The sequence below is a fragment of the Zychaea mexicana genome (genome assembly GCF_025766255.1).
Source record: "Zychaea mexicana strain RSA 1403 chromosome Unknown BDB00scaffold_5, whole genome shotgun sequence".
Taxonomy (NCBI): Eukaryota; Fungi; Mucoromycota; class Mucoromycetes; order Mucorales; family Lichtheimiaceae; genus Zychaea; species Zychaea mexicana.
This window is the reverse complement of record NW_026516668.1, coordinates 758,630-778,338: the sequence shown is the minus strand read 5'-3', so window position 1 is coordinate 778,338 and position 19,709 is coordinate 758,630. Positions and strand designations below refer to the sequence as shown.

The 19,709-nt window shown below is 38.4% G+C and overlaps 6 protein-coding genes across 6 annotated transcripts; 4 read left to right on the top strand and 2 right to left on the bottom strand.

Annotated features, from left to right (window-relative positions):
* On the bottom strand, window positions 1-3,351 carry BDB00DRAFT_451597 (Metallo-dependent phosphatase-like protein). The gene is made up of 10 exons (XM_053117441.1): window positions 3,096-3,351; window positions 2,948-3,008; window positions 2,643-2,802; window positions 2,525-2,542; window positions 2,358-2,472; window positions 2,046-2,214; window positions 1,722-1,919; window positions 1,262-1,568; window positions 739-1,086; window positions 1-639 (listed from the first exon to the last, which is right to left on the bottom strand). Exons 2-10 carry the CDS (start codon window positions 2,981-2,983, stop codon window positions 383-385), a joined length of 1,608 nt encoding a protein of 535 aa, XP_052984772.1. The 5' UTR covers window positions 2,984-3,008; window positions 3,096-3,351; the 3' UTR covers window positions 1-382.
* A 2,114-nt stretch (window positions 3,352-5,465) lies between these two features.
* Window positions 5,466-6,190, top strand: BDB00DRAFT_867654 (uncharacterized protein; the record flags this gene model as incomplete). The annotated part of the gene is made up of 3 exons (XM_053126369.1): window positions 5,466-5,775; window positions 5,846-5,881; window positions 5,946-6,190. 3 exons carry the CDS (start codon window positions 5,466-5,468, stop codon window positions 6,188-6,190), a joined length of 591 nt encoding a protein of 196 aa, XP_052984771.1.
* Window positions 6,191-8,598: 2,408 nt separating this feature from the next.
* BDB00DRAFT_750308 (uncharacterized protein) lies at window positions 8,599-8,820 on the top strand (the record flags this gene model as incomplete). Its single annotated transcript, XM_053118604.1, has 2 exons — window positions 8,599-8,702; window positions 8,769-8,820. Coding segments are annotated over 2 exons (156 nt in total), but the record flags the coding sequence as incomplete, so codon positions are not given.
* A 2,965-nt stretch (window positions 8,821-11,785) lies between these two features.
* Window positions 11,786-12,294, bottom strand: BDB00DRAFT_800576 (uncharacterized protein; the record flags this gene model as incomplete). Its single annotated transcript, XM_053121793.1, has 2 exons — window positions 11,937-12,294; window positions 11,786-11,842 (listed from the first exon to the last, which is right to left on the bottom strand). The coding sequence occupies exons 1-2, from the start codon at window positions 12,080-12,082 to the stop codon at window positions 11,788-11,790; spliced, it is 201 nt and encodes a 66-aa protein (XP_052984769.1). The 5' UTR covers window positions 12,083-12,294.
* A 2,324-nt stretch (window positions 12,295-14,618) lies between these two features.
* On the top strand, window positions 14,619-15,704 carry BDB00DRAFT_800564 (fork head domain-containing protein). The gene has a single exon (XM_053121792.1). It carries the CDS (start codon window positions 14,664-14,666, stop codon window positions 15,477-15,479), a length of 816 nt encoding a protein of 271 aa, XP_052984768.1. The 5' UTR covers window positions 14,619-14,663; the 3' UTR covers window positions 15,480-15,704.
* Window positions 15,705-17,258: 1,554 nt separating this feature from the next.
* Window positions 17,259-18,984, top strand: BDB00DRAFT_950359 (major facilitator superfamily domain-containing protein; the record flags this gene model as incomplete). Its single annotated transcript, XM_053129573.1, has 7 exons — window positions 17,259-17,474; window positions 17,591-17,653; window positions 17,750-17,889; window positions 17,995-18,206; window positions 18,301-18,394; window positions 18,502-18,662; window positions 18,740-18,984. Exons 1-7 carry the CDS (start codon window positions 17,265-17,267, stop codon window positions 18,982-18,984), a joined length of 1,125 nt encoding a protein of 374 aa, XP_052984767.1. The 5' UTR covers window positions 17,259-17,264.
* Between the last annotated feature and the right edge of the window lie 725 nt (window positions 18,985-19,709).

Genomic DNA, 19,709 nt, shown 5'->3' with positions numbered 1-19,709 from the left:
AAAAAGAGCATCCAACGATGATTTGCCAGCAGCTGAAGCAACTACATACTAATTTGTACTATTATAGATAATCAAGCAGTGACTATGGCACTAACAACGAGTTTGCCGTACCAAAAAAAAATAAACTGAAAGTTCAAGGATGTTGTACTAAATATCATCCCATGCACATTATACGCCTACGGCTCAAAATACATCACAAATTTGATCGATGATAAGAGCGACTTATGCAACGTGTCAGCGTTTCTCCTATTTAACTACGTTGTAGAAACATACTGAATAAGCAACTGTACATATAATGATAAAAACAAGGCAAGCCAAAGGTAGTAATCAAATTAAGTGTCTATATATACCATTAGTACAGATAAACAAGGCAACGCTAGGTTTAACAGTTGTCAGCCCAATGATTCTCGGCAAACTCGATCCACATGGTGCTTGATGTGATGTTGGGATTTCCATAGGTAGTATCCACGGTATAGTTTTGACCAGTTAAATCATATATTACTGATTCAACGATCGATTGGATAAAGTCGACAAAAACCAGATCAACCAGTGACGATGAATTATCAGAAGGAGGCATATCTGTCCCAACAAAAGCTTTTGCATCATAGTACGAAATCTCACTATGTGTGGTATCATCGCCTTAATGATATGCATATTTATCAGTAAACCGGACACGTAGGCATATCAGTCGCGTATATACATATTGATGCATTAGTGAAAGAAGAATAATACACGCACCATCTGTACCAAGATCATCCTTCGTTGTGTATCCTGGCGTCAAACGAGCTTCATGACGTATCGATTGGCGATCACAGGTACGCACATTGTCATAGACGATTTGAATGCTACGTTTGCGTCGATAGTTACTTGCTGCATTGTCTCCATTGAGTCTATCTAGTACCTGAGCAGCAGCATAATACGGTACACCGGGCATATAATAGAAATGATCAACGAAAGGTGACAATTGATAGACATTGTCAAGGGTAAAGTTGCCTTGGTAAATGTCATATCTCAACATGCCACTGTTGACGATAATTTGGGCAGGGTAAGGACGATTAGGGTCAGCGACAGCCTTGGGTAGAACCTCTGGTTTTTTTTTAAAGAAAAAGAAAGATTACAGTAACCGAATTTTTATAGGATCCCATTTTAATTAACTGTGTATCAATGTTGGCAAAAATGATAGCCTGGTGGGTCATGCAACAGCTATAATCATGTGCAAGCCGATGGTATATGAGAAAAGCTTATGGTAGAAAGCACTTGCCTTGGGTTGTGAGCTTAAAAATGCTATTCTCGCTCGTTGGCTCTACTGCAGACAGATAATAATCCTGTGGTGAGCATCCCAGGGCTTGTGCAATGCCAAGTTCTTCGCGCCAGTATGTGATATTTTTTGTGATTTCCTTTCCGAGGGGAGTATCAAACTTCTTTTCTTTGCCATTCACTGCATGGTATATGTAGGTCTTGCGGTTTTGATCGAGGTAGCGACGATGGAACGTGAGGTTGCTTGGCGTTAAGTCGGTAGCATTGAAACCGTTGTGCTTATCAATGAAAAGTGTATGCTTTTTAATGCCCTAAATGATAGTTGTATAGTGAAATGATAGCGTACCCATGTACGCACGTTGTATAAAGCGAGTTTAGATCCACCACTACTATCACTTTTACTGAGTATTTTTTTTCCTTTCTTATTGATGGAAAAATATATGTAGAATGCTTCCTCTTTTTACCTCAATAGAAAAGAATCCGACTGTCTCTAAATATCGACCAGAGGCAATGCCTGCAGCCCAGCCATCGTAAACAGCGAAATCGCGCACGTGCACGTGACCGCCGATTACAGCGATAGGAATGTAAGGACAATGCCGACGGATTGCCTTAAGTGCGACGTTGAACTCATCAAAGCGAATACCGGTATGCCCCGTCAGCGCCTAGTTTACCAGTATTGTTGATTTAAAATCATCGTTACATGTTGTGCGAAAGACTCTTTTTGCTCCGATGATAGACCACCACTGCAAGGAGAAGCTAAGCAAAAAAAAGATATATTTGCCGCTTACGATGATATCGGGCGTGTACGACGTTAAAGCTTCGGTGAACCATGGCTCAAGTACTTCGTCTTCAACCTTATGTACGACCGAGTTATCTCCGTTACCCGTGAAGTCGAATAAGAAACCAAAGGCTAGTACACGTGTGCCGAATTCACCTTCGAAATAGGTGTATTTATTTCTGGATGTCGCAGTATGTGGTAATGTTGTACATACAGCACAACAACAACAAAGATGAGAAAAAAGGAAGAGGCACAGAAAACATGAAAGTTCCAATCACAGCCATCTCTTCTGGTGTGTTATTATCATCATTATCATAGTTACCCAAGCGGAACCGTCTTGTTGTTGTTGATATCTTTAAAGTAAACGTTTGATGCCAAGTATCGACCATTCCAGGATGGCATGAAACTGTTGTACACATCTTCCGTGACTTCGTGGACTGATTGTACGTTAGCAAAAAAAGTATATTAACGTATGAGACTTAAACATACCATAGAGTTCGTGGTTTCCTATTTTAGCACACAATGTAAGAAGCTTCATGATCATAAAGTTTTGAATATGTTTGTTGTTGTTCTTTTTTTTGTGGGAGGAGATAAGGGGTCGTATTACCAATGGCGAGAATGTCATAGGGAATTTTTTTGAGCATTGCTTGGCTCACTTTGCCTGAAGGGTTTGTCACGTCACTGAGTCCGTTGCCATCGTGGGTGTCGCCAGTATCGACGACAAACAAATCCCTTTTCAAATGCTTGGCTTGTTCTTTCATGCGCACCTATTATTGACAGGATTAGAAACAGGAATGTGATAAACAGGAAGTGGTTATAAAGTGGCGAGTCTAAAAGTAAAGGTATTCTTCCACCACTGTACGTTATCATCGCTTTATCACTATTGTGTAGGATATACAAATACTACTATACTTGCAACGAAAGAGTAGAAATCGCCGAGATCGCCATTATAAGATGCTTCCATCAAATGTCCCTGTTAAGAAAATGAAATGAGAATGTTCTATCTTGTTCAGTGCTTCACGTTGTGTTCGCTACCGCTCTTTATGCTACAAATACTTACAGCTAACCACCCGTGCGTGTCCGTGGTATGAATGAACTGAACATCGCCCCATTCCAACGGTTTAAGCTTCAACTCAGGAGTTTCAGGCACACCCGGCTGCTCACGCTTCCTCAGCGTCGGATGGGCCTCAGTTATTGTTCTTGACAACAGTAACGAAGCAACCGCAAGAGTGATTGTAGCCAGCGCAGTAAATGTGCAGCGCATGATTTCCTGGTTCGCAACAGCCGAGATACAACAAGAAAAGCACGAAAGGGTGGGAAGGCGTTTCACACTGGAGCTTTTTTTCACATCCTTTCCTTTTACACGTGATCTCTTGGCTTACATTGGAGCCAATCAGAAGGCTATATAAGAATTCTTAAAGAGGCTAATGACGGTATTGTATAAGCTCCTACGTGTAACATACTACATGACTACAAACATCATTAAGAACATAGTACAGTCGTTCCAACGCCAAAGGGCGGTTTTTTAAAAAAAAGGGCGGCCAAAAAAAAAATTCGTTTTTTTTTAAGATGAGTACTCGCTTTTACACTCTTTTCCAAAATCAAAGTCGTACCCCGCCAGTTCTGAATTCGCATGCTTGCCAAAATCAAAGTCGTATGCTTCTATTCATCACGGCTAAAGATATCTCTAAATATATCGAGTCTCGAGGATATCGATGTGCCTACCTTCCGTCATACTTTCCTGAACTCAATCTATTGAGCAATTTTGGTCGGTTGTTAAGAGCAAAGTTAAGCGCAGTAGGTTGTTGGAAAGCAAGACGTTGATGACATGAATCGGCGAAGCATCCAATAGCTTAAGGTTGAGTGACTTCGAAGGTTTTGTTTCTCATTCTTATAGATGCTTAGACAAGTGTCGTAATGAGAACAACTATGATGCTCTTTTTTCTCAGTACTTTACGAAGTAAAAAAAAATTGATGAGAAATCTAGTAGGATAATTTAACCATGTCAACTTAATGTAACCAAACGCTAGCTCAATGTAACCGATGTCTGCTTAATGTAACCGATGTCTGCTTAATGTAACCGATGTCTGCTTAATGTAACCAAACGCTAGCTCAATGTAACCGATGTCTGCTTAATGTAACCGATGTCTGTTTAATGTAACCGATGTCTGCTTAATGTAACCGATGTCTGCTTAATGTAACCGATGTCTGCTTAATGTAACCGATGTCTGTTTAATGTAACCGATGTCTGCTTAATGTAACCGATGTCTGCTTAATGTAACCGATGTCTGTTTAATGTAACCGATGTCTGCTTAATGTAACCGATGTCTGCTTAATGTAACCGATGTCTGTTTAATGTAACCGATGTCTGCTTAATGTAACCGATGTCTGCTTAATGTAACCGATGTCTGCTTAATGTAACCGATGTCTGCTTAATGTAACCGATGTCTGTTTAATGTAACCGATGTCTGCTTAATGTAACCGATGTCTGCTTAATGTAACCGATGTCTGCTTAATGTAACCGATGTCTGTTTAATGTAACCGATGTCTGTCTAATGTAACCGATGTCTGCTTAATGTAACCGATGTCTGCTTAATGTAACCGATGTCTGTTTAATGTAACCGATGTCTGTCTAATGTAACCGATGTCTGTTTAATGTAACCGATGTCTGTTTAATGTAACCGATGTCTGCTTAATGTAACCGATGTCTGCTTAATGTAACCGATGTCTGCTTAATGTAACCGATGTCAGCTTAATGTAACCGATGTCAGTTTAATGTAACCGATGTCTGCTTAATGTAACCGATGTCTGCTGTTTAATGTAACTGATATCAGTTTAGTTACGAGTTTGAGCTTAATGTATGGAGCAAGTGGAAACCATGGTGTTGCATAATTTGGGCAAGGCAGATGATGAGAAAAAAAAGTGTGTTTTGTTGGTCATTTCATGCCTTTGTTACATTAATGATAAATATGTTAAAAGTAAAACGTTAAGTTTGTTGAAAGTCAAAAAAAGAAAGATGAAGATTTATTAAAGTGAAAAAAGAGGATGTATTATACTAAAATAAAAGAGTGAAAAAGGGTCTGGTTTTTGACATTATATTTGACAGTGTTTGATCTGAATAAATTATATGCTACACCGTATCAGATAAAAGGTGGAGCACCCTTTAAATAATAATCATTGCTAAAGATATATAGCCGGTATATCAATTAAGCTTGTATTTATCACATTTAAGCTAAGATCAGTTACATTTACAATAAGAGTCAGAGTTGAGTTTAAAAGGGACACAAGATAAAACTAGAATAGAACATTAGGCTGAAACCAGTCACATTAAGCTGACATCGGTTACATTAAGCTGACATCGGTTACATTAAGCTCAGTCTCATAACATTAAGGTAGCCCTTTTTTTTTCTTCTTTTTTCATTGTATTGCAATGACAACATTGATCACGAAAGGGCAGGCAGCGTGTTTGGTGCTAGGAGAGTCAGTAACGGAAGCAAATCATGTGAAGTGCAAAGCCATTGTTAATGGGACACCATTTGATATTGTTTATACGTCGGAGAGAGGCAACACACGACCCATTGCCATTGGCAAGGTAGTCGCTGAACGCGATCCCTTTACATATCTTAATTACCCTGATACACCACCTCCTTGTCACGTTGATTCCCCCAGCTTTATTGAAACAAACGACTCCAGTATACCTAACGGAAGCAGCAGCTGTGCACTAGATAATGTTGAAAGCAGTAAACTATCAAAGTATCAATGGCAACCATTACTTTGCTTTAATGCAAATCCTTCTTCTTTTTTTTGTAGGTTCCAGCTCGTACAAGTCAACAGACAGTTATAATGGTAACAAAATCGAGAGCAGCGCAATATTTTATTTTTGTATATTTACTCTAGTATTTTTTTCTAGTCCTTAAACCAACAAAAGCTAGTGTCATGGACCTTCTGCGCATCTTTTTGACAGCAAACCCAGCTAGTAGTGTCAAGAATCATTATGATCTCAAGTCATTAACTGAGAAGGATATCTTCAATCTAGTGATAGCCAATATACCGAATGTTGGTGATTCGTTTACTGCTAACCAGATCAACAAATGGCTAACTACTGATGGATATAATGGCAAGAAGCGGCAAATGGTAATTTTAAAAGAGCGATGATATTCTAAATTTGCATAATAATTTTTTTAAAAATTGAATTTTTATAATATATATAAAACTAATATCAAAATGGAAGAGACACATAAAAAATTTACATCAAAATTTAAAAGATCAATTATAATTAATTTTATGATTGAAAACAATATTAAAAATGTTAATATTCTATATGATGAAAAAAATAAACAAATTGATTTTGAAATATCATATAGTAATGAAAATGGTCAACAAGGAGAAAAATATCAAGAATATTATAAAATAACAAAAAGAAGAGGAAGTAAAAGAAAAAAATATAATAACAATAAAACAAAAAATTTATCAACACCATCTGTTACAGATGATAGTTCATTAGAAGGTAATGATGTATTAGTAAGTAATGAAAATTATAATAGAGAAAAAAAATATTGATGAGCTATTAACAGATAATAGTGAAATAGAAGATAATAACAATGATAGTAATAAACGAAGTCTTTCAAATCTTAGTACTCCTGATATTAGTAATACAAAAAAGAAAAGATATAATAATAATAATAAATGTAGAAATTTTGAGTACAATGGATGCTATGTAAAAGAAGATAGTAATAGAACATATTATGAATATTGTTTAGAAGATGGTTATTATACAGATGATGGTAATTCAGATGATAATAATTCAGATGACGATAATTCAGATGATAGCAATAACATTGATAAAAATTTTCAAAGAGATGAATATTGTTTACAATTATTATACAATATATTAATGTATGAAAAACAATTATTAAGTGAAAATAATACCAATAAATTAAAAAATGTGGATATAATATCTGATAGAATAAAGAGTATTTTTATTGATCTTGGATTTTCATTTGATTTTCATTATAATACATAATAACTGTTTTTAACATTTCAAACAAATTATGATGATATCTTTTTCTAAAAGCATAATCTAAAAAATACAATGTATATAGCTTAGAATCTTTTTTTATATTGGGCATATGTTTTCTTAAATGCATCCAAAAACCTTCTATACTGTTAGTATATATTGTTGAATCATTTAGATCCACAAAATATTTCGAATGATCAACTGCTTTATGAATATATCCCATCTTGTTTAAGCTTGTATAAGATCGTAAGCCATCAGTAATTATAGTTGTTCCTTGATAAACTTGATCCTTGATTATTAGTAATAATGTTGACATTTTTCGATTTTGAACAGGCACCAAAAAGAACAGATTTGAATTTCTTTGATAACCACCTAATATCCACATATGTTTTCTGTATCGTTTATGCTTTGCAGTAGTAATTTTTGTTTTGCCAAAACAGCATTCGTCGATTTCAACAATTTCATCTTATCCACCAATTACATTTTTCCATAACTCTTGATTGTTAAGGATCCATGTTTTTAACGCAAAGCGTATTTTTGAATATAATCGTGTAACTGTTTCATCATCGATTCCCATTTGTAGAGACACTTTTATAGGAGAAGGATCTATATAAAAAACAAATTAATATTATATATGTTATATTATAAAAGATATATACCAATCATCCATTGCTGTAATGATTCTACTATTTGTATTGGTCGTAGATTTGTTTTTTCAAATAATGTTTCGGCGAATACACCTTTTCTAATATTATCTGGATAACAATAAAATCGATATCTTTAATAATATTTTCCAATGGATAATGGTTTTTTGCATTTTTTACAAATAAAAGGTTTTATAAGTCCTTGCTTTTGTAAATAGATTATAGCTTGTTCATCGTCGTAAAGTATTCGAAATAGTGTTTCATTTGATTTAAACATTTTGATAAAGAAAAAGAAAAAAAGTGTTTTATGAAAAATCAAAAAAAAAATTTTTATATAACTTTATATATTTTGTGTAACTTACCAAAGAACGTTTGTAACTGGAATTTTGGTCAGCCGAAGTCCACTCGTCAAGGGTGTGATATGATCAAAGCCAGAAATCTATGGGTGCTGAAACCTGAATCTATGGGCAAGTTGAGAAAAACCACTCCTTGGGTAAATGACTAACCTTTTTTTGGGGAGGGAAATAGGAGATGCAATGGATAGAACGTTCAATCGCAAAACATTTCAGCAAATGACACGACAATTAACGGGTTGGATAACTGTCAGTTACTGCAGGAAGTCACCATCAAAAGAAACACCACAAAAACATCTAGAAGTATTACAAAAAATGGTGAATAGTTTACACGTGAATGACCTTTGTGAAAAAGTATTTGTTTCGCCCATTTGTCGAGCAAGCTCAGACCTTTTGACAAGAGATGTATCCCCTACTGCTACTGCCCAAAGTATTTCGAAACAATTGCGATTCCAAAATGGTGACATGCAAGGTAAAAAAAAAAAAGGTCCACAGCGCCAGATCCTACCATTAATTTTCCACTTCCTTTCTTTTTCCTCTCTTCGTATAGATTTCCTTATGTTTGCAAAAACAACGACTTCGTCCATTCGACTGGTTGTGCTCGACTACGCTGGCCTCTGTACAAATCCCATGGATGTCCGCACCTTTTTCAAGTATATAGAAACAGATCTAGTTTATGATGGCCAAGCATATGTATTGATTTCTTTCTTTCTTTATAGGAATGTTAAGACAATTGAGCAAATTGTGATTGATCATGGCCACAAACTAGAGTCATTTAATTGAGCTGAACTGAATAATCTCAAGGTTTTCTCAAAATTTGATTGTCGCAAGGCACCTGTAAAACGATCAAGTCTTTAGTTGTCTATCAATACTTCTCCATCACATCAATTTGTCTTTTTTACTTATGTGCATATTTCTTCTTCCCTATACAAAAATTGAGTTTTTCCATATATGCCCATTCATATATCAATGTTCTATGAAATAAATTTCTATTTTTCCCAAGGCTCTTTGTTGCTCATACAGTATACGATTGTGGGTCCCAATACCAAATAGGTAACATAAAAGGCCTCACCCGTGATAAATACAAGCTTGATGTAACAAAGGCATGAAATGACCAACAAAACACACTTTCTTTTCTCATCATCTGCCTTGCCCAAATTGTCCAACACCATGGTTTCCACTTGCTCCATACATTAAGCTCAAACTCGTAACTAAGAGCAAGTCCAGCGGACTAGCTAAATTTTCCTCTATTTTCACCACTCGCTATTCCAATTATTCTTTTTGGCGAGTCAATTTTTACAGCGGACTAGCTATTATTGCCGACTAGCAATAGCGGACTTAAATTGTGTGATTGTCTTTTTGCGTTCCTGCGTATTTGTTTGTTTCCTGCTTTCTCTCTCCCATCTTATATTAAATATGCCTAACTTGAAACGCCTCATGAACCTTATTGTTGACGAAGAAGAAGAAGAGCAGCGTCGCATCGCTGTGTTCAAACGTCGTATGGAAGAGATCGACCATATGATCCAACAGGAGTATGCGACAAAGAAGAAGCATCGTGGATCTGTCCCTGGCCGTCAAACGACTCACCGAGATCGCATCGCAATGGATGCACGTCTGTTCAAAGACTATTTTGCCGAAGATCCGGTGTATCCGGCGCATATGTTCAGAAACCGGTATCGAATGGATCGAGACCTGCTGTTGCGCGTGATGGAGGGTGTGAAGCAGCAGGACGATTATTTCGTCCAGAAACGCGACGCCGCTCACAAACTCGGCCTCTCGTCGTATCAAAAAATTACTTCAGCGATGAGACAACTCGCGTATGGTGTCCCAGCAGATGCAACCGACGAGTATGTGCGCACGGGCAAGTCGACGGCGCTCGAATGCCTCAAACGGTTCTGCGCTGCAGTTATTGCTGCTTTTGGCGACGAGTACTTGCGCACGCCAAACGAGGATGATATCCGCAAGATCTTGGCCTTCAATGAGAAGCGTGGCTTTCCAGGCATGCTCGGCTCAGTGGACTGTATGCATTGGAGATGGAAAAACTGCCCCACCGCATGGCACGGGCAGTATTCTGGCAAGGAGAAGGCACCCACTGTGGTATTGGAAGCTGCTGCCACTCATGACTTGTGGATCTGGCATGTCTTTTTTGGGTGCCCCGGCACATTGAATGACATCAATGTGCTCGAGCGATCGCACCTCTTTACCGATCTTGCTGCTGGACGCGCGCCACCAGTGAATGTCTCCATCAACGGCCACGAGTACAACATGGGGTACTATCTGGCCGATGGAATCTACCCTCGCTGGGCGACGCTGGTCAAGCCCCTTTCGAACCCGCATGGAAAAAAACAACAGGTATGGAAAAAATTCCTTATTCTTTTACTCATGATAAATGATAGTTCTATAGAAGGACAATGGCTAGTTGAAGGCTGCTTTCTGTGGAGCATATCTACGATCATTTGTGTTTATTTAAAATGAAGACATTAGTTACGAGTTTGAGCTTAATGTATGGAGCAAGTGGAAACCATGGTGTTGGACAATTTGGGCAAGGCAGATGATGAGAAAAGAAAGTGTGTTTTGTTGGTCATTTCATGCCTTTGTTACATCAAGCTTGTATTTATCACGGGTGAGGCCTTTTATGTTACCTATTTGGTATTGGGACCCACAATCGTATACTGTATGAGCAACAAAGAGCCTTGGGAAAAATAGAAATTTATTTCATAGAACATTGATATATGAATGGGCATATATGGAAAAACTCAATTTTTGTATAGGGAAGAAGAAATATGCACATAAGTAAAAAAGACAAATTGATGTGATGGAGAAGTATTGATAGACAACTAAAGACTTGATCGTTTTACAGGTGCCTTGCGACAATCAAATTTTGAGAAAACCTTGAGATTATTCAGTTCAGCTCAATTAAATGACTCTAGTTTGTGGTCATGATTAGGGATCCGCACGGTTCGGTTCGGTTCGGTTCTTGAAGGGAACCGAACCGAATCGTCTAAAGCAAGAACCGAACCGACTAGAACCGACTAGAACCGACTAGAACCGACGAGAACCGTAGAACCGAAGAATCGAACCGAAGAGCCAAACCCTTCATGTATATAAAAAAGGCAAGATCCGGTATCTTTAAATGAAAGCTGATGTGTGTGTTCAAATGTCGCGGTATACTTGAATACTGCAGTAAAAAAGAATAGTTTATTATTGTACATTGAACAGCGATCTCAAAATGAATAAGAGAAACAGAATGTAAACATTCTTATACGATGTGGGTCATTGCATGGTTAAAAGATTGAAGCACAGTTTTTACAAAAAAAAGTGGAGCTTATAGTACTTACTTAGAGCGACTTAGTATTACTAGTACAATATGTTATCGTAACATTGGAGGAATTGAACCACAACCGGCAGTACATACAGCTGCTGTGTCTCTACGTGTGTATAGTGTATAGTGTCTCATAAAAGGCAAAGGGTGAATGGGTAAGATAATTCTGTTATGAGCCCCAGAATGCGCAATCTCAAACGGAATGCACAAACTTGATAAAACTGATCGAGAAGCCATAATAAATCTAGTAAAGTAGTACGTCATGGAGAAAAATGCATTGTGGGTAGCAAAGTAGAGGAACAAGTAATGATGTGCGTCATGGGCGGAGAAAGCAAGCTGCCGTCAGAAGAAGTGTTTTTTTATTTTTTTCTCTTCTCTTCTTTACTATTTTTCACTCCCTTCTGCTTTTGCAGGTTTCAATAAAGTATGGCTTGCAAATACACTACTTCGTGGTCTTTTCGAAATAACATTGTTCGTAACTTCCATTATAGCCTACTTTATACTAACTACCAAAATCGCTGATTGCAATCTTCTGCCTCTCGGTTCTTCGGTTCTAAGTATACAGAACCGGTTCGGTTCCGGTTCGGTCCTTGGTAGGAACCGAACCGTATTTTCTCGGTTTCGGTTCGGTTCGGTTCCGGTTCTACGGTTCTGATACGGATCCCTAGCCTTGCCCAAATTATGCAACACCATGGTTTCCACTTGCTCCATACATTAAGCTCAAACTCGTAACTAAACTGATATCAGTTACATTAAACAGCAGACATCGGTTACATTAAGCAGACATCGGTTACATTAAGCAGACATCGGTTACATTAAACAGACATCGGTTACATTAAACAGACATCGGTTACATTAAGCAGACATCGGTTACATTAAACAGACATCGGTTACATTAAACAGACATCGGTTACATTAAGCAGACATCGGTTACATTAAACAGACATCGGTGACATTGAGCTAGCGTTTGGTTACATTAAGTTGACATGGTTAAATTATCCTACTAGATTTCTCATCAATTTTTTTTTACTTCGTAAAGTACTGAGAAAAAAGAGCATCATAGTTGTTCTCATTACGACACTTGTCTAAGCATCTATAAGAATGAGAAACAAAACCTTCGAAGTCACTCAACCTTAAGCTATTGGATGCTTCGCCGATTCATGTCATCAACGTCTTGCTTTCCAACAACCTACTGCGCTTAACTTTGCTCTTAACAACCGACCAAAATTGCTCAATAGATTGAGTTCAGGAAAGTATGACGGAAGGTAGGCACATCGATATCCTCGAGACTCGATATATTTAGAGATATCTTTAGCCGTGATGAATAGAAGCATACGACTTTGATTTTGGCAAGCATGCGAATTCAGAACTGGCGGGGTACGACTTTGATTTTGGAAAAGAGTGTAAAAGCGAGTACTCATCTTAAAAAAAAACGACTTTTTGAAAATAAAAACCGCCTATTGAAAAAATGAAAACCGCCCTTTGGGTTTTTAAAAAACCGCCTATTGATATTTTAAAAACCGACCATTGAATTTTTTTATTGGCCGCCCTTTTTTTTAAAAAACCGCCCTTTGGCGTTGGAACGACTGTACTGTGCGGCGCGTGTTTTTTGGTGCCGCCCTTATCGTAAAGCACTCTCCTCTTTTTTAATTGTCAGCTTGTGTAATGCTCATGCAGAAACCAACCTCAGAAATAGCTTCTAGAACTCACGCGTACTGTCGTGCAACCGATATTCTATTGATAAATTGTGAAAGTAGCCCTTGAGTTAGACCTTTTTTTTCGGTCCCATCCGTCTATCTCTTTTTATACCTTTCACCAATAGAAGATGTAGCACTCGAATAATGAGCCCACCCATTGTAGATTCGAATTACCGATGCATGTCCATTCGCGTTGTTGATCACTGCTTGCTACGCTTATGACCGCCATTCCTTCTTTCAACTGGCGATAGCGACGAGTATTTTGTTTGACCGGTGGTGAGAAGATGTCTGTGTGTATGATTGCTCATCGCTCTTATGCACTTATATTCGTTCGTCAGCTTCTGCATTATTAACTGAATTAACATCGCGTAACACTCACCGTAGTCATCGATCGATCGTAGCATCATTTAGTTCAATGTAGATTATTAATTTTCTATGGAAGACTTAGTGACGTTGTGCATTTGGACGCTTCCTTGAGGTACAAATAGGGGAGAAGATATACAAATGAGGGATATGTACCACAATTGGACTAACCCCGTATAATGGGAAAGAAGTTAGGGTGGAGTAGAGACTGCGGAAGGTTGAAATCGAAGGTTGAAAGTGTTGAGAGACTAGGTAAGAGAATAAAAGAAATCATTGAAAAAAGAAGGGACAGTAATGAGAACGATAAGATAGACATAAGGAGATATGCTGTAAGGACGAGTATACGTGTGTGTGTGTCTAGAGGAGGGCATCCTCTGAAGCAGGTTCTGGATCCGGTGCATCACAGTCAACACCTGGATGGCTGAGGTGGTCTATTTCGCGCAGGACACGCGTAGCACCAAAACATATTTATTACACTCATCATTCAGTCAGCTAATCTGACTTTCTCTGTTTGTTTTGTTCATTGCGCGTGCAAATAGAAAAATCGCCGCTTGGCTCCTTTTTATTATCATTTACTACAGTCTTAGTTAAAGTGAGATTCACAGAACATTTGGTCCAGAAGAGATAAAGTTATGATCCTGTCTGTTATATAATGAATTGGTGAGGATTGTGTACGAGTGAGACTAGCTCTACTTTGCTCTCTAGAATGGAACCACATAATGCTCCGTATTGAAATAAACCATGGTGTGATATATAAAGAAGGGTCTAAAATAATGTCAATGCAAAAGCAAACTTTACAGCGCCCAACAACAATAACCTTTACCATCGTTATGGCGTTTGTTCAGTTACCTGAAGTGCGTTATGACAACAGCAACAACAACAGTAACAACAGTACTGGTGATGATACCAGTCTTAATCACAATCATCATCCATCAACAACAACGATGATGGACCAGCAAAAAGCATCCCACCAGCACCAGCAGCAACGGCAGGGACAACAGCAGCAACAAATGATTACTGCTGGGAATGATGATCAGCAACAAGGAGGATACAAGAATATGAATGGGTTGCTACCTCCATCATGGAAGCAGAATCTATTCACCACAGAGCAGAACCCACAGCCACTCGAACCACCAGTTTTATCACCACCTTATCAAGATGAAGGAATTCGTGTGATTCGGCAAATGCCTCCACCACAGTATCAGCATCAGCAACAACAACAACAACAACAAATGGAATACCAACAGCAGCAAGTGCAGCAGCAAACAATACAACATCAGCAATTTCAGCAGCCCCACCCGCAACCACCACAGGTTCAGCCAAACAATAGAATGACAACAGCACCGTACGATATCTACTTTAACCACCAACAACAGCAGCATCAACGACAGCACAAGGACGAAATGATTGCCACTTCATCCGTAGCAGCAACTACAAGACGCCCACAAAGAAAGCGTAGACGCCCTCCTCATTCATACGCGTCCATGATCGCCCAAGCCATACTGACTTCGGCTGAACATAAGCTAACATTACGCGATATTTACGACTATGTTCAAAAACGATATCCACACATGTATGAAGCCAACGAGCCAGGCTGGCAGAACACAATTAGGCACAACTTGTCGTTAAACCGCTGCTTCCGTAAATTATCACGCGCCAATGGTAGCAAGTCCAAGGGTAAAGGCGGTTATTGGTGTATCGATATTGACGAGTTGAACAACACGACGTTTGGAAACCAGATCCTTACCAGCGGCGCATTGGGGTCATACGAATATTGGCGTCAACGATTACATCATCAACAACAACTCCTCATTCACACTGCATCATCTTCGTCGACACGGAGTAGTATATCATCAACAGCATCGTCATCCATTGATGGTACACCAACAAGCACAATGACGGCCACTACAGATGATTCGCTACCTTCGGAAGAATCTTTGATTTCTTCCACTACCACTACAGGGTTCCACCATGCTCCTCCTCCTTCGGATTTGGGTATTGCCTTTGCAGCGCCTCATCATGCAAGGAAACTATGGCCCAACTTCTAATTTCTCTCCTTTCTTTTCTCTGACATTCTCTTAGTTTTTAATCCGCATATATCTATTTTACACATGGATCATATCACCCTTTGCCTTTTACTATAGTATATCACTTGTGATGCTGGCTCGTCCCAGGAATTTAATCATTATGTAGAAAAATAGCTAGTTAGCTTATATATCAAAAACATTCATTATTATGCCATGTTATTTTTCACGCTATTAAAGAGAAACATACTAACAATAGTGGTATTTGATGTACCCAGCGTGAAAGTACATATTGTAAAAATTTAGTGACAGAGCTATAAAACATATATTATCATCTGCCATATGGGTATTACTGTAATGACAAATGAGACAGCAGCAAGTTACCTGATCGCTTGTTATATTTGTTGTTTCGTCGTTTGTAAATTAACGATAGCTTCTTTCTTCTCCTTTCATGAGCAAAACACTTCTTCACACTCAGCATTATCAATCACCAAAGGGATGAGTGAAGCAGATCTATTACTATAAATTAACATCTTTTGACTGACATTCATGATGTCACTAATCGATAGTCCTAGTAGTAGTGTTTTTGCCAAGGATATCGTTCTTCCGCTACTGGTCTAAATTATGTTATGTACCACGCAATATAAAATATATGCTAGCTAGTTTCAATGCTCTCTTTATCTCTGCTACAGCAGTACATTAGTACCATGTGCATCACATAGCAAGCATGACGATGAGTCGAGATTCGAACCAGAGACGTGTTTAGCTCTTGGAAGCAAATATTTTAAGTACGGCACCTGTCGAAACCAATCTGTAGTTTTCACGTGGCATTCAACGAATACAAACCATCATAAAAAAAGAGAACTGTCATGTTTGTGTTATGCATGTTTTATGTGGTAATCACAAGGTACATACTTCTCTTCGCGGAAAAAATTCCAGTAAACTGTATCAAGGATTACCGAGGCGTTTATTTGCTTTTTAAAAACAAACATCATATATGATCAACATAAGACAACGATTTAGGTATTCGTGGGAGTTTTTGTTTAACAGTATAAGATTACCCATTATAATGATAGTCTGCATCCACACAAAGACGCAACGATGCCGTTTATTGACGGCAGTATATAACTACTATGCTACACCAGGTGATTAATGCTGCACATACTTGAAAAAACAGAGAGAATGCGTGAATGTATTATGTGATAAGAACACCGAGATCGACAAACAGGTAATCGCCCTGTCAATTACTTAAACCCCTTTTAAAGTCTGCTCGGGGCCTAAGTTTGTGAAAAATTTTTTCCATTTTGTATGTAAACAGATATACTTTGTGTTCTACTCTTATATGATATACCAATTCTGAAGCAATAGTATAACAGATGCTTGTATTCTTCTTTTCTTCTTCTACTTGTTGAGTATTTTACACATATTTTTCTTTCCTTATGACTGATGATCGAGCCGAATCCAATTCCAATGAGAGACCAACAATTTATCCTCTCCAAGATGCTGAGAAAGGTGGCGAGTCATCTCTCAGATTAACAAAGAGCGGTAAATATCAAAAAAGCGCCAAACGATATGCGTGTCTTTTCTGTCAATTCATTGCTTTATGCACATATATTATTACTGCTATAGAGCAAAACTACGAAGATCATCAAAGCGATGATGGAGGGTATGGATGGTTCGTAGTCGTTGGAGGATTCATCATTCAGCTCACCACATTTGGTACCTCAACTTGTTGGTAGGTCTTGTACAATCTTATTTAACTGAGAATTATACCTAGAAAATAAAACTGATTGATTAAAAAGGGGAATCATGCAAGATCATTATGAGCGCATCAATTTTAGACATATACCAAATGCTCAGCTTCAGCTAAGCTTTACTGGAACCGTGATGGAAGTCATGACTCATCTCTTGGGACCCTTAGCGCAAATCATTTCATCACGATACGGCGTCAAAGTTGTGCTTATAGTAGGGACAATACTTACAAGTCTTGGCCTTGAGCTTGCAGCGTTCAGTACAGAGGTATGCTTGTCGGCTTTTTTGCTCGGTATCTAAAATGCAAGACTGCTTCCTTATTGTCAGCAGGCTGGTAAGAAAGTAATACACATATCATCTAATAGCTGTGATAAACTGTGTAGATTTGGCACTTGTATTTGACACAAGGTGCTATTTTCGGAGCTGGTGCATCATTACTTTTTACTGTAAATATTTCTTACGAAATTGTCTAACATATCTACCAGCTGTTGGTTTTTTTTATGCTACAAGAAAATGATGGCTAAGATTTTTCTGTTTATCAGACTGCACTGAGTGCTCCTCCACAGTGGTTCAATCGTCGACGTGGACTGAGTCTTGGTTTGGTGTCCTCGGGTACTGGCGTTGGAGGGCTAGTTTTACCGTTTGTCATGACTGGACTCAATAATGCTCTAGGAGCCACATGGTAAGAGAAACTTTTAAACATATCACATTTGAATGATTTAAAATGAAGCGATCGAGGAGAATCAAAACTCACCTAATGCTGCTATCCTACTTGTATATAATGTAGGACCTACAGAATATGGGGGCTTATATGTTTTGGTGCCAACATTATTAGCTGCTTTCTGATCAAGGAAAAGAATCAGCGCTGGTCCTCTTCAAACAAGCGGCTTAGTGAAGTGTTTGATCTGTCAGTGATACGAGACATGAACTTTATTGTCTGGCTTGTCGGATCGGTCATTGCTTATAGTGGTTTTTTGGTACCATACTTTTTCCTACCATGTAAGTATATACCCCCATGATGAGATTGCAAGCAAGAAAGGAATGACTTGTGCACTGACCAAGTATTATCTACTCGATATGTACAATATCCAAGCTTATGTAACACATCTGGGTATGTCTAGCACAGATGCGTCTGTGTTTATGGCTGCATTATCGGTCAGCAACATTATTGGGCGCATTTCTGTAGGGTGAGTTTGAGTGCTATTTTATCTTTGTTAAGCCGTCGTTTGGACATACAATGCAAATGGGATGCATGCTCTGTCAACTTACTTTTTCCCATCATTATTTACACCAGTTTTATCGGCGATCGAATTGGTAGATTAAATGCACATCTGATCTTTACCATGGCTTCCGGTCTAAGTTCTCTACTTATTTGGACGTTTGCCTATTCCTATATTTCAATCATGTCATTTGCTTTGATTTTCGGTTTTTTTTGCAGCTCATACATTGCATTACGTAAGTTTGTTTTATTTCTTACTGCTGTTTAAAGTCCTGCAGTGGGTTTTACTAATCTGTCGTTGTCTTTAAATCAGTCTCTCCAATCACAGTTGCTATCCTTGGAATGAGAAAATTTCCTACAGGTCTATCTGTTTTGTTGTTGGCAAATGTGGTTTCAGTCTTTGGACCTTCACTGGCTAGTGGACTTGAAAGCGTTTTTCAATCGGCTGAGCCATACATGGTGTACAAGATGTTCACAGGTGCAACTTATTTGACAGGTGCTCTTTTCTTATTAGCCCTTAAAATAAAGATAGCGGGTGGATTAATGACAAAAATATAGTACACCCGTTACCCTATCTCTCGAAACCTCTTCTGTATCTCCTCCTCATTCAACTTTCACAAAACAATATGTGACAAACCTTTTGTCACGCAATACATTAATTACTTCTTTAACACCTTGGGCATATTCTCTGATTCGCGCAACTTCCCCTGAATTCCGGCATTTGCAATTGCAACTCAATGCATAGAGATCTCTTTTTTGGCAATTTTTGTACTCACTCACAATAGCCATAATGGGATTATTATATTTGCGTCAAGTTCTAATGTAATTGATCAAAAAGTTAACTGCTTGAAAAGAAGAATAGCTGACGTATAACTGATTCATGTTTATCTACCTGCTATATGCAAATCGATTGTTTCGTTGGCGTTCTGAGCGACGGATGATTGAAAAGGACGAAACAGAGGGAGGGAAATGGGAGGGAGAGCGAGGACTGTTGGCAATAGAGGAAGGTCTTGGGTATCGGCCATAAGCGTTACGCTTGTATTCTCAATGCATTACTCACCTTGATTTTAAAAAGGTGAAGTCCAAAAACATGATCCAAGTGGCAACAATCCTACAAATTACCCATAACATTCACAGTTTCTTGGAGCAGTCGGTCAACGATTTACGTATCCTTGAAGATGCCAAAATTCGAGTCGCGCGTGATGACGGAGGGTCCGATTCATCCAAGAACTGATAGACTACGAAGACCATAATTTGAAGCATAATTGTCGACAATGTCGATC

What these genes read in the sequence shown, in the direction of transcription:
- BDB00DRAFT_451597 (XM_053117441.1), bottom strand. Translation starts at nt 2,983, where the DNA reads ATGGCGATCTCGGCGATTTCTACTCTTTCGTTGCAA. An exon ending in CGTACACGCCCGATATCATC is followed by an intron (nt 1,920 to 2,045) that starts GTAAGCGGCAAA and finishes CTGGTAAACTAG; the next exon opens with GCGCTGACGGGGCATACCGG. An exon ending in GGATGATCTTGGTACAGATG is followed by an intron (nt 640 to 738) that starts GTGCGTGTATTA and finishes CATATCATTAAG; the next exon opens with GCGATGATACCACACATAGT.
- BDB00DRAFT_800564 (XM_053121792.1), top strand. Translation starts at nt 14,664, where the DNA reads ATGGAATACCAACAGCAGCAAGTGCAGCAGCAAACAATACAACATCAG.